This window comes from Perognathus longimembris, chromosome 4 (assembly GCF_023159225.1).
Source record: "Perognathus longimembris pacificus isolate PPM17 chromosome 4, ASM2315922v1, whole genome shotgun sequence".
NCBI classification, from domain to species: domain Eukaryota; kingdom Metazoa; phylum Chordata; class Mammalia; order Rodentia; family Heteromyidae; genus Perognathus; species Perognathus longimembris.
The window spans coordinates 2,005,081-2,017,087 of record NC_063164.1 but is presented as its reverse complement, the minus strand read 5'-3'; the positions used below and the strand labels follow the sequence as shown (position 1 = coordinate 2,017,087).

Genomic DNA, 12,007 nt, shown 5'->3' with positions numbered 1-12,007 from the left:
GAGGGCCCGGCTGGTCCGGAGCCCCGGGGTTCAGCGGCCTCGGCCTCCCGGAGGGCCCGGCTGGTCCGGAGCCCCGGGGTTCAGCGGCCTCGGCCTCCCCGAGGGCCCGGCTGGTCGGGAGCCCGGCGCTCGGCGGCCTCGGCCTCCCGGAGGGCCCGGCTGGTCGGAAGCCCGGCCCCGGCGCTGGGCCCACGCACAGCTCACTGTAACCCTCCGTGTTTCCACGGCTTTACCGGGGCGTCGTGCCTCTGGGGCCGTACGAGCCGCGCCCCGCGGAGGCCGTGGGGCGGCCCGGGGAAGCCGCGGCGGGACCGCCGGCGTCGGCCGAGGGGGCGGGGTGGCGTGCGCGTCCGTCCGTTGCTAAGGCCGCGCAGCCTCGGCGACCGGCGGGCGGCGGCGCGCGCAGGCGCAGTGGCGCGGCGCGGTGCACCGTGGGATGGGAGCTCGGGGGCCCCCGGGCGGCGCGCGCAGGCGCAGTGGCGCGCCGCGGTGCACTGTGGGATGGGAGCTCGGGGCGGGGAGGCCCCCAGGCGGCGGCGGCGGCGGCGGCGGCCCTCCGGGAGGAGGCGCGTCCGGGCCGGCTGAGGGGCGCGGGCGAGCAGCCGCGCAGCAGGCGCCGCCATGAACGCCGCGGTGGTGCGGCGGACGCAGGAGGCGCTGGGCAAGGTGATCCGGAGGCCGCCGCTGACGGAGAAGCTGCTGAATAAGCCCCCGTTCCGCTACCTGCACGACATCATCACCGAGGTGGGGCGGCGGTCCGGGCCGGGGCGGGGCTCTCGTCGGGGTCCGGCCCGGGGACCCCGCTCCCCGCGGCCTGGCCCGGAGTCGGCCCGAGGCCGCGGGGCCCTGGCCCACCCCGGGGCGGGCCCCCCGGGGCTGCGCGGGCCGCTTACGCCCCCGGCCCGTGTCTCCCCGGAGCCTTCCCCATCGCCCCCTCCAGCCTGTCCCGCTGCTCTCGCCGGGTTCCCGGGCCGCCAAACCCCGGGAGAACGGAGTTAACCCCTTCCCACGGCCTCTCCCCAAGGTTTCGCTCCGCATTGCTCGGGCAGTGGTCATCCCACAAGAACATTTATTATTATTATTATTTTAAATAAATGCCTGCAGGTTTCTTGGTTGGGGGGTGGGTGGGGAGAGTGCAGTTTGGTATTTATTGATAAATGGCACAGCCTGCCGTCATTTCGAATCGACTCCTCTCACTTACAAGGTGGTGGATCCCCCAGTGACAGAGACCAACACCTCTTTTGTCGGTTTGTCTCCAGTGAGGTGAGCTGTAAGGTACATAGCAATCGCACAACAAACATTCATTGCTGAACGGGTCTGTCCAGGCTCCTGGTAACCCCGGAGTGCCGCCACAGGGGGTGACAGCACCCGTTTGCCCGGTGCACCCAGGGCACTGTGGAGCTTGGGGTGCTTCTTGGGACTTAGGAGTGGGGTTGAACTTGCAGGCTCCAGAGCTCATAGCTGTACCCAGTTGGTTCCTCAACCCTTATCCATCACCTTTTTCAGTAGGTTGGGCACCTTGTTCTTCTACAAACAACATTATTACTTTGGCCATCCTACTTTAGCTAGTAACGTGTACTCTCCTGGAATGCCTGCCCCTGTGTTGAAATTAATGGTGTTTAGAAATGCTCTACCTACATTCCAAGGGGACACGGTCTCAGTACCACCCTGTGACCCAGAGGGAGCCCACATGTGAACCCATCCATCACAGCTGAAGCTATGCTAGTCCTGTTTGGTCCCATGCAGGGCAGAGCGTGGCCCACCCAGTGGCCACCCTTGGGCCACCTGGAGGCAGGTTGCAGAGCATTTCCGTGGGAGGGAGGAGGAACACTCAGGTGGGAACTAATTTTGCCCGCCAGATAGACAGGTAGAGAAATAGATACATAGTCCCATTAGGAGCAGATCTGCTGTTTCTCCAGATTTTTCCTGATCTAATGCTGAAATCCGTGTCTCCTGTGTAAATACACTAATTGTCATCTTGATGTTAGAGATACTGGAAAATATTTTCATGTAGTAGGTAGAGAGATTTTCTGTGAACTTTACTGTCTCTGTCGTGTTCAAGTTACTGTCTTAGTAGTTTTAACTGTATAGATGAATGATAACTTCTTTCATCAAGATAAGCTTCCATTCTATGACAATAATATGTCTTGACACTAGCAATTACTGCTCATAATTTAACCTTTCCAAGGCAGGGACCAAGAGAGCAAGCTCCAGGAATATTATATGCAGGATGATGTTATAGTCATTTTCACTTGTCTTCCCAATAGGACAAACAAAATCAATAAAACCTAGTAGCTGCTGGGCACTGGTGCCTCACCCTTGTAACCCTAGTTACCCAAGAGACTAAGATTGGAGGATTTTGGTTTGAAGCCAGCCCTGGCAGGGAAGTCTCCTGGGAACTCTCTAACCACCAAAAAGCTTAAAGTAGAGCTATGGCTTGAGTGGTGAACTGCTAGCCTTGAGCACAAAAGTTCAGAGATAGCACCAAGGGCCTTGGTTCAAGCCCCAGGATTGGCAACAAAACAAGGACAACAAAAGGCAACCATAGGTCTTAGTAGCATGTTGTGGAATGAAATCTTCTAGATTACTTAGAAATTATCATGATGTAAATGAAGCCTGATAGTTTGAGTCCAGAGAAGAAGGCTGACATAGCATATGACTGTCTTTTGTTTTTAAAACCTGCCTCACAGAATATGCTTTCTAGTGGACCTAGGATACTTTCAGCTCTGTATGTCCTTACTATATACCATGTACCTGACATTTTCTGTTCTGTTTCATTTTTTTTGAGACTACTGTTGTATTTAAATTCATTTTACAGTAATCTCCTACCTTTATTTTTGTGTATTTCTTTTTGGATACAGGGTCCTATGTGTAGCTCAGACTTGTGAATCTTGCTTCAGACTCCAAAGTGCTAGGATTACAGGTGTAATCTCAGTTTAATGTACTGCATTTTGAAAACCTCTGGTTTTAGAGAGTCTAGCACCCTGGCTGGTTATTCACATGGGGAAGAACAGAGAAAACCACTGGCCTGCAAGCTGGCTTTAGAGGCAATTACAGATCCAGGTTGCCTGAGGGGATGGGCCAGTAGAGAGAGAACTAAAGTGATGGGGCACAGGATATCCACCATCCTAAGAAGTGAGGAGAAGACCCTCTGAAACTTGGGGTTTTGGATACCTAGACCAAGTGGTTACTTTTGTTTCTGGAATCTGTTACCTCCACGGCAACTGAGTGATGTTGGCAAAATGCTGCACGGGCAGATCCTTTCCACTGAACTCTTTCTGTCTCTCTGGAGTCCTTGCTGGATTTGTGGTTATGAATGGGTGCAAAGGGCTTCCCAGTCAGGCTGCACATGATTGCACCCCAAGCTCCCATGGACTTCTTTGAATCCCTTGAACAATATCATCTTGACCCCTGCCTTGTGTGGTTGATTTCTCTTGTTGGCTGTGGACTTCCTGAATACTCCTTCCTCCAGCTCTTTTCTCGTTAGTACCTGGTCCCAGTTTGGTATGATTTCTCCTGGGAAGGTGTTGCTGGTGTCCCTTGGCTCCTCCCCTCCCTAGGACTTCCTCAGCCCCTGCTTAGTGTCCATAGTCTTTGTCTTCACTGCCTGGCTATTTTCTGAACCTGTCTGGCTTCTGCCTGGTACAGTGCTGTGCACTTGGTAGTTACCAGATGTGTGTTGAGGAAATGAATGTTTGGATTCCTGGGTGCCCTGGGCCGTCCTGTGTGGGAATCAGTGAGTGAGGCTGATGAGGTAGCTGTCCTACAAGGTGTGCATGATGGCCTCTCTCTGTCTTTGGAAGGTGATTAGGATGACTGGCTTCATGAAGGGCCTCTACACAGATGCTGAGATGAAGTCAGATAATGTCAAGGTAGGTTTGAGTATGGAATCCTCTCCACATCTCTTGCTTTAATAACAGATTGTTTTATAGACTGCATCTTGCAGCATGCATCATGTATATGCTGCTAGATGTTTAGCATACAAGACGGATTCATTTGTGAGTTGATGCATACCCTTTTTCATTTCTTTTTTTTTTTTTGTCTGTGGTATCTGCATGCCATGCTAAATTTATTCATTGAAAAACAGAATTAGACAGGGTGCTTGTGGCTCATGCCTATAATCCTAGCTACCCAAGAGGCTGAGATCTGAGAATTGTGGTTTGAAGCCAGCCTGGGAAGAAAAGTTTGTTAGATTCCATCTCTAGAGCTAAATAAGCTGGGCTAGAGGTATAACTCAAGTGGTAGAGTGCCAGCCTAGCATGCATGAGGCTCTGAGTTCAAACTCCAATATTGCTAAAAAAAATAAAAAATAAAACTGTAATCGTAGCTATTCAGGAGGCTGAGAGCTGAGGATTGTGAGTTGAACCCAGCCTGGGCAGAAAAGTCCGTGAGATCCTTGTCTCCAACAAACTGCTCAGAAAAAGCTGCAAGTGGCACTGTGCCTCAAGTGGTAGAGCACTAGCCTTGAGCAAATGAAGCTCAGGGACCAGGCTCTGAGATCAATTCCCAGGATCAGCAAAAAGCAGAACAAAACAAAACTATTGAAGAAAACAAACCCTGCAGACTTAGGCAAATATGGTGGCACAGATTATAATGTCAGCACTTAGGAGGCCAAGGCAGGATAATCAAGAGTTTGAATCCCACCTGGGTTGTGAAGCAAGCCCTTTTATCAAATGACAAACAGAACAACCAAAAACAGAATTGGTATTTTAAAGGTTAATTCTGGCTCATCAAAACTTTAGTAGTTTTTGTCGTGTTACAAAAGGTCAGTATTTCTAAAATTGTTATCCATTTCTATAAAGAGGACATATTCTGTGCCTGTGAAACATACTGAGCGTAATGCGATATTTTAATGTGTGTATTTTATACAGTCTGAAGAGAAATCACTGTGGTAATATGTATATTTTAAATGGAAACATTTCAGGATAAAGATGCAAAAATTAGCTTCTTACAGAAGGCCATCGACGTGGTTGTGATGGTTTCAGGAGAGCCTTTGTTGGCCAAACCAGCCCGCATTGTGGCTGGACACGAGCCTGAAAGAACAAATGAACTGCTTCAGACAATTGGAAAGTGCTGTCTCAACAAGGTAATGCCACGAACCTACTTCACACATACCCTATCCGGGTGAGGGCAGGCAGCGTGTGGGCAAGGAGTGAGGTAACGTCTCTGGCAGGTTGAAAAAGAGTTTGATGACGGTTCTCCTTTGCTCTTCTTCTACTTATTCTGGAGCTTTTGAGGTCCAGAAGATTTTCTATCCATTTGTAACGGTGTAAGAAAATGTGGAGGCTTGCTGTACACATGAGAACGTGGACTTCCTGGAACTTTGTTCTCTACCTGCTGGCTGGAAACTGCCTGCTACTTTCTCCTTCTGGGTCTCCTTTGAGGACAGGGTGTTTGTTCCACTGGGGCTGGGGAACATAGGTGCTGCCCAGCTTCCTTGGGGCCTGTGGGGGAGTTCCTGTTCTCTTCTTGCCTGCCTAGCCTCTGGTGCCTCTCTCCATCCCTGTTGCTGGTAAAGAGCTGGACCCCCTTCAAAGGATTCCAGGGAGTGGGTTTATTCTTCCTGTGTCCTCATTGTAGGCTGGAAACTTGGGTGCCAGGCCTCAGCCTCCTAGTTAGCCCCAGCGTCATTTGCCTGGAGCCCCCATGGGGGGGGGGTACCATGGGGCCTTCACCAAGAATGTGATTGATGCAGCGCGTCATGAGCCTGATGGGGGCTGGCCTTAGATGTGTCCAAATGGGAGCAGGTGTGGTGTGTGGTGTGTAGTGATCAGACCAGCTTCAGAAGGCCTCAAGAGAGCCTTGCTATCATCTAGGTCCAGATCCAGGCATAGATTATGCCAGTATGCTAGTCCCTGTCCCCAGCCTCCCAGCCTCTTTTGAAAGGCAGATTGGACGCTGATTTCCCCTGCTGTGATTTTGCTGGCCCCACCCCTGGCTCCTGGCCCTGCTGGTGCTTCTTTCCAGCTGTTCCCTTGCCCTGCACACCCACTCCACTTCACTCTGTTCCACTCACCTCCATTCAGCTCCACTCCACTCCACCCATTCCATCCCACACCACTCTACTCACTCCACACCACCCACTCAGTTCTTCTCTACCCTACTCCACACAATCCATTCCACCATTCCACTCCAGTCATCGCACCCACCTGACATCTGCACTGGCCATTCTTCCTCACTTCCTACCCTGGTCTCAGTGCCCACTGATTTCTCTGGCTGCCTGCTTTCTCCAGCTTCCCCTGCCAGCCGTGTGGAATCTGTGAGGTTTGCCCAGGGCTGGGGCCCTTCTTGCCTTCCAGTCTCCAGAGCATGTGGCTGTCCATTGGTGTTTGTCTCCTCCAGTTGTCAGCTTGTCCTAAATCCTACATACCAGCTAGGACTGGTGTGTAGTCACTTGTTCACCTTTGTGGAGAGGATGAGTTGGTGAGCAGGCTGCTGGCAAGAGGTGCTTAGTACCCTGAACTACCCTGAGTGTGTGTCAGGCATATTTCAGAAAGACTTGGCATTTGCTGAGTCTTAAGCTGGATCATATTCCGCCCTCCTTTTTAGTTGTGTTAAAATTCACACCATTAAATCTTGTTGTAGTGTTTCATACAGCCCTAATGTTCTACAACCACCACTACCATCCATTCTCAGAACTGTTTTCATCCTGCAAAACTGAGCTTCCATAGTCTTGGACAAAACTTTCCTCTCTTGATAATCACCCTTTCCCTCCTGTCACTGTATGTTGGACCACCCCAGAGGCTGCCTACATTGGTAGTATCTGTCCTTTTATAAGATTGGCTTATTTTACTAGCATTTTATCTTCAAGGTTGACCTGCATTTTAGTATACTAGAATTTGCTCCCTTCTTCAAGGTTGCCAGTATTCCCTTGTGTTGGGTAGACCAAGTTTTGTTGATATATGCATACATTTGTGAGTGGATGCTGGGATGGTTGCTTCTGTTTTTTTGTGTTTTTTTTGGCCAGTCCTAGGCCATGAACTCAGGGCCTGAGCACTGTCCCTGGCTTCTTTTTTGCTCAAGGCTAGCACTCTGCCACTTGAGCCACAGCGCCACTTCTGACCATTTTCTGTATATGTGGTGCTGAGGAATCAAACCCAGGGCCTCATGTATACGAGGCAAGCGCTCTTGCCACTAGGCCATATTCCCAGCCATTGCTTCTGTTTTTTACCTATCAGAGATAATACCGCTGTAAACATCATATGAAAATAAGATCAGTTTTCATTTCCTTTGTGTGTAAATGCAGAGGAAAATCACTAAGTTGTACAGGTAATTCTCTGTCTGATCTTCTCAGGAACTGCCATCCTGTTTTCCATAGTAACAGCACCATTTTACATTCCTTCCACAGATCCAAGGTTTCCATGTTTTTCTCACTAATTCTTATTACTTCCTTTTTATAGTGGCTTCCTAGTGGATGTCAGGTCATTGGATCGTACCTTCAGGCCCTTCAGCTAAGCTTCTGTGATCCCATTAGCCATAGAAAGATTTTGTAGAACTCTGGAGTTAGCTTTGTTAATCTTGAACCATCTACTCACACATCCACTTGTAGATGGACTGGGATCACTCATAGAGATGAATTGGGATCACACATCCACTCAGAGAGATGGACTGGGGCTTGTCGGCTGGCGGGTCCTTGTTCATGTGCTTCATTAGCAACGGCTAATGATGAAAAGAGCTGCTGTGCTTGTAAAATTTCACGGATGACATATTCACTTGTTACATATTAATCTTATTTTCACCTTGCATTTCATTGGCTGGCATTTGGACCACCAGCTGTCCAGTGATGATGCAGTGAAGAGGGTTTTAGCTGGAGAAAAGGGGGATGTGAGAGGAAGGGCCGCGCGGACCTCTAAGTCTCAGGAGCCAGACAATAAGAATGTGAAGGAGGAAGAGTCCAGAACACGTAAAGAGGTGAGCTACAAGCTACACATCTTCTAGATACTGAGCCTTTTTGACCTAGAAGATTCTCATATGATGTATATGTACTTTTTTTTTTAGGATAAAAGAAACTCTGAAATAAAGGATGGAGGTACAAGCAGAGAGGGAAAACAGAAGGAAGAGCTGAAAGAAGAAAGCAGATCCAAGGAGAAGGACAGGGACAAGGAGAAGAGCAGGGAGAATGGCAGAGACCGACATGAGGATCCCGACAAGGACAAGCACCGAGAAGGGGAGAGAGAGAAAAGCAGAAACAGAGCCAAGCAGGACAGAGACAGGGACAGAGACAGAGGGCACAAGGACCGGGACCGAGATGCAGACCGGGAGAAGGAAAGAGAAAGGAAGAATGAGGGAGGGAAAGAAAAAGAGAGGTTGAAAGACCGGGACCGAGAGCGTGACCGGGACCGGGACAAGGGAAAAGACCGGGAGCGGCGGAGAGTGAAGAATGAGGAGCACCCCAAGGAGCACGAGCCGGACAAGAGCAGAGACAAGAGCAGAGAGCAGGACAAACTGGAGAAAAAGGTAAGTACAGATTCAGACACTAACTTAGAAAGACCTTGGCTCTTTCTCAAGACAGCTTGTCTTAGAATGTGATTGAGAAGCTGGTTTTCTTTTGCACTACCTTGAAATTATATCCCTCTTGGATTCCTGGTAGCAATCCAAAGAGATGACAGATTTTGCCTGATGTCTTATTTTTAAAGGTGTTTGCTGCTCATTAATAGTTCATTTTTCAGCCTTCTATTAAGGCATTGTCTAGTAAGATTTCAGCCAGTTCCCAGTGCATGCTTTGGGTTTGTTACTTGTGTGTTTGCTGTTGAATTTCCAATTTAGGTGAGTGTCTGGAACATAGTAGGTCTGTAAATTGTTTTTGGCAAAGGAGTGGATTGTGAGTCACTTCTCAGATTGTGAAGGGGGTAGAAGCAGTCAGTACAGGAGGCCTCTAGATCGGGGGTGGGACGGTGATGGTCTAAGAGGAGTGTAAACCAGGAGCACACCATCAGTTACTTGCTGCTGCCGACTTTCAAGACTCTTTCCAGGCTGGAAGGGGAAGCAAAGGTTTTCAGAGGTTGTAAATTGCTCATGTTGTCCTTATCTTTGTCTTGCCAGATACTTTGCGATTTGCTTTCCCCTGAGTGTCATCTATATCTGTGTTGTGGCTTGGGTGCTTTTCTGAAGATTGCCATCATAAGCCTGTTTACAGATAGGGTCAATTGTATGCCTGGTCTTTTTTCGATCATGTACATTATTGAACTATTAAGGATTAGAGCTACTTTCAAAGTCTTTTAGGCATTAGCAAAACTTCAGTTGACTGTAATTCTGGTTTAATGAGAAACATTTCAGGTAAATTTTGGATTGGCCAGAAGATTCTTTTTTGGTTTTGTGTTTCCTAAACGTTCAAGTTACTTTTGGACTCATCTTGTGGGTCAGGATGTTTTTTCCTGCTTCCTTTCTTGTGGGTCACAGTATATAAAAATTCATGGTGACCCCAGTGGGTGCTTGATATAAACTGATCTTTCTGTGGAAGTCATTGTACACCCATTTTGAGATCTGCTATTGTAATGAGAAAGAGGGTGCCTGCCTAAAAAGTATGTTGTGGTTTTGTTAGTAATTGAGTATAGGGTTCTGCTGGGAACCTTGGGGTTTTACTGTTATGATGTCTGTCACTTTTTTACTTCCCATACACATATCCCAAGCTGCTCCCTGTGTGTTTAGAAATCACAAAGACATGCACCATCTTTTCTTTTTATTGGTCTAAGGAAATGTATTTTTCATTGACCTGGTTTTTGCGAGGTGTTGTCCGTGTTTTCTGGTATGTTTACTTGGTGGAAGGCAGCCCCGAATGAAACAGCCTTCAACCCTGAAAGTCTATATACTGAGTGAAGGTAGCCCTGAATGGAACAACCTTCAACATTTGAAGTGTCCAGATCGAGTGTTCTCTTGTATGGTCCCTAGAGTTGCTGATGCTAAGACTGTTATGTAGAAGACAATTCTATAGAGAAACCTTTTGACCTGATGTTTGCGGTCTATCAGAGCCAAGTGCAAATGGAGTATGATAGACAAGTATAGCATGGATTTGTTTGGAAGGATTTGAGCCCCTGAGAGGTCAGACTTGCTTAGATCTTTGGTGGTGATTTTGTTTGCTTGGTTCTTCTGTGAATCTGCAGGTGTCTTTATTGAGCTGTGTGGATCTGGGAGGCAAGGGCAAGGTCTTCCGTGCTCTGCAGGGCCATAAAGGCATGAGCTGCTGTGAGACGCTTCTCAAAGAATCCTGGTTCTGGGGTTGGTGCCCTTTAATGAGAGCAGCAGACCCAAGGTCGAGCAGCCATGCTGTACTGTAGTCACTCCGTTCTCCAGCTCATCCCTGACACCTCCCTATTTCATTTCCATCAAGAAACAGAGGATGAGATCTCCAGCCACCTCATGGTTGTTGAAGAAAGGTGAAACTAAATGAGAAGTCAGAGGTTACAGTGTGATGGCTGGAGCCTAGGAGCCGGCTGAGATACCTAGGGGTCTAGCCACCTCCTGACCGTCTCTGTCAGGGCAGCAGCTGACAGTAGTGGGACTTGGAGGGGTGAAGGTCATTACCTCCCATCCATTAACCTAGGATTCTCCCAACATGAGCAGAGTAGTAGCACCTAATAAGATCTGGAGTAGTAACTGGTGTTTATGTAGAGGATTATTTGGTTTGGTGATCATTGTTACTTGAAAGATTTTTACAGATTTTAATAATTATAAAGTTTTAAAAAAATGTTTTTCTTTTTCTAGTCTACAAGCTCAGCAGAGGCATCCAAAAAGTTGTTAGATGGCTCTTTAAAAGAGTGCAAAGCAGAAATAGAGGTAAGCTTTGAAGATGTTTCCAGGATGCAAGCTCTACTACAATTACAGAAGCTCTGTCTTCTGGTTGGCTAAGTCTGGGAAGAGACTGGTTTGAACTTTACACAGAGCAGCCCCATCTTTATTTTATTGTCAAGATAGCGGCTTATACTTCAGATGCCAGTGGCTCATGCCTGTAATCTTAGCTGCTCAGGAGGCTTAGATTCTGAGGATCAAGGTTTGAATTCTTCCCAATTAGCCAATTCTTTCCAATTAACCACTAGAACAGCTAGAAGTAGAGCTGTGGCCCAAGTGGTAGAGCACTAGCCTTGAATCCAAAGCTCAGGGACAGCACCCAGAACCTGAGTTCAAGCCCTAGGACCAGCATACGCACACAAAGTAGTTGACTATATGGTTTGTCACTTGGTAAAACACGGGTGATTTTCTGTGGGCATTTCTGGGTTAATTTGCACCTTGACTTGACAGTTAGGGGTGTGTTGTATAAGCAGAGATGGGAGAGGGTACAGGTGGCACTGACAATGACTCTGGGAAGGATCAAGTCACTGTGCTGACAAGAAAGACAGGGCCATCTGGAGGGACCCCTCTAAGTTCTTCTTGATGAATTTGGGATTCTGCAATGTGTTTCCTGTGGTGAGGTACAGTCATGGCCTATCATCTTTGGTAAGTCCTGTGGGTCTTAGACCTATCTTGAGTAGTACAGTGGCATTGAAGAGTTGAAGCCAACGTCCACCGTCCATTTTGAAGTGTTCCCATAGAGGAGATGAAGGATGCAGGCAGGGCTGGGACCTGTTGGGATCCACTGTGGCTGCTCAGGGGAAGAGCTATTGAGGCTGGAGCTGTGCCAACAGGAGGAGATGGGCAATAGAACTGTCCTGTAATCCCTGACTTGTATTTTATTGAAAGGTGGTGGAAGGTTTCAGAGTTGTATACAAATGCATTTCAGTAATTAAGAGCAATCATGCACCATATAACAATGTTTTGGTAATAGATGAATTGCATACACGCTGGTATGTAGTCCTCTAAGATCATGTCACCTAATGGCACACCTTTATGTGTGTAAGTACACTGAGGGTGTTGGAAACAAGGAAATTGCTTAATGCTGCAGCACAATTCTCCAGATGTGTCTCATCCAGCCACAACTGTGGATGGCAGCAGAGATTGAGTTCTTATATGTACATCTACCAAGAGCCAGTTGGATATTTATGACATCATTAGTAATGCAGGCAAATGCTTGGGC

At 48.2% G+C, this 12,007-nt stretch overlaps 1 protein-coding gene across 8 annotated transcripts in view; it reads left to right on the top strand.

Moving 5' to 3' along the window:
* The first annotated feature begins 535 nt into the window (after nucleotides 1-535).
* Nucleotides 536-12,007, top strand: part of Traf3ip1 (TRAF3 interacting protein 1) — a 63,589-nt gene continuing 52,117 nt past the window's right edge. For all 8 annotated transcript variants that reach the window (XM_048344426.1, XM_048344425.1, XM_048344423.1 and 5 more), the window contains exons 1-6: nucleotides 536-744; nucleotides 3,804-3,872; nucleotides 4,925-5,086; nucleotides 7,774-7,911; nucleotides 7,999-8,457; nucleotides 10,702-10,773. In XM_048344426.1, coding sequence (XP_048200383.1) covers nucleotides 622-744; nucleotides 3,804-3,872; nucleotides 4,925-5,086; nucleotides 7,774-7,911; nucleotides 7,999-8,457; nucleotides 10,702-10,773 — 1,023 coding nt within the window. In that variant the 5' untranslated portion in view covers nucleotides 536-621. The remainder of the gene's footprint in view (nucleotides 745-3,803; nucleotides 3,873-4,924; nucleotides 5,087-7,773; nucleotides 7,912-7,998; nucleotides 8,458-10,701; nucleotides 10,774-12,007) is intronic.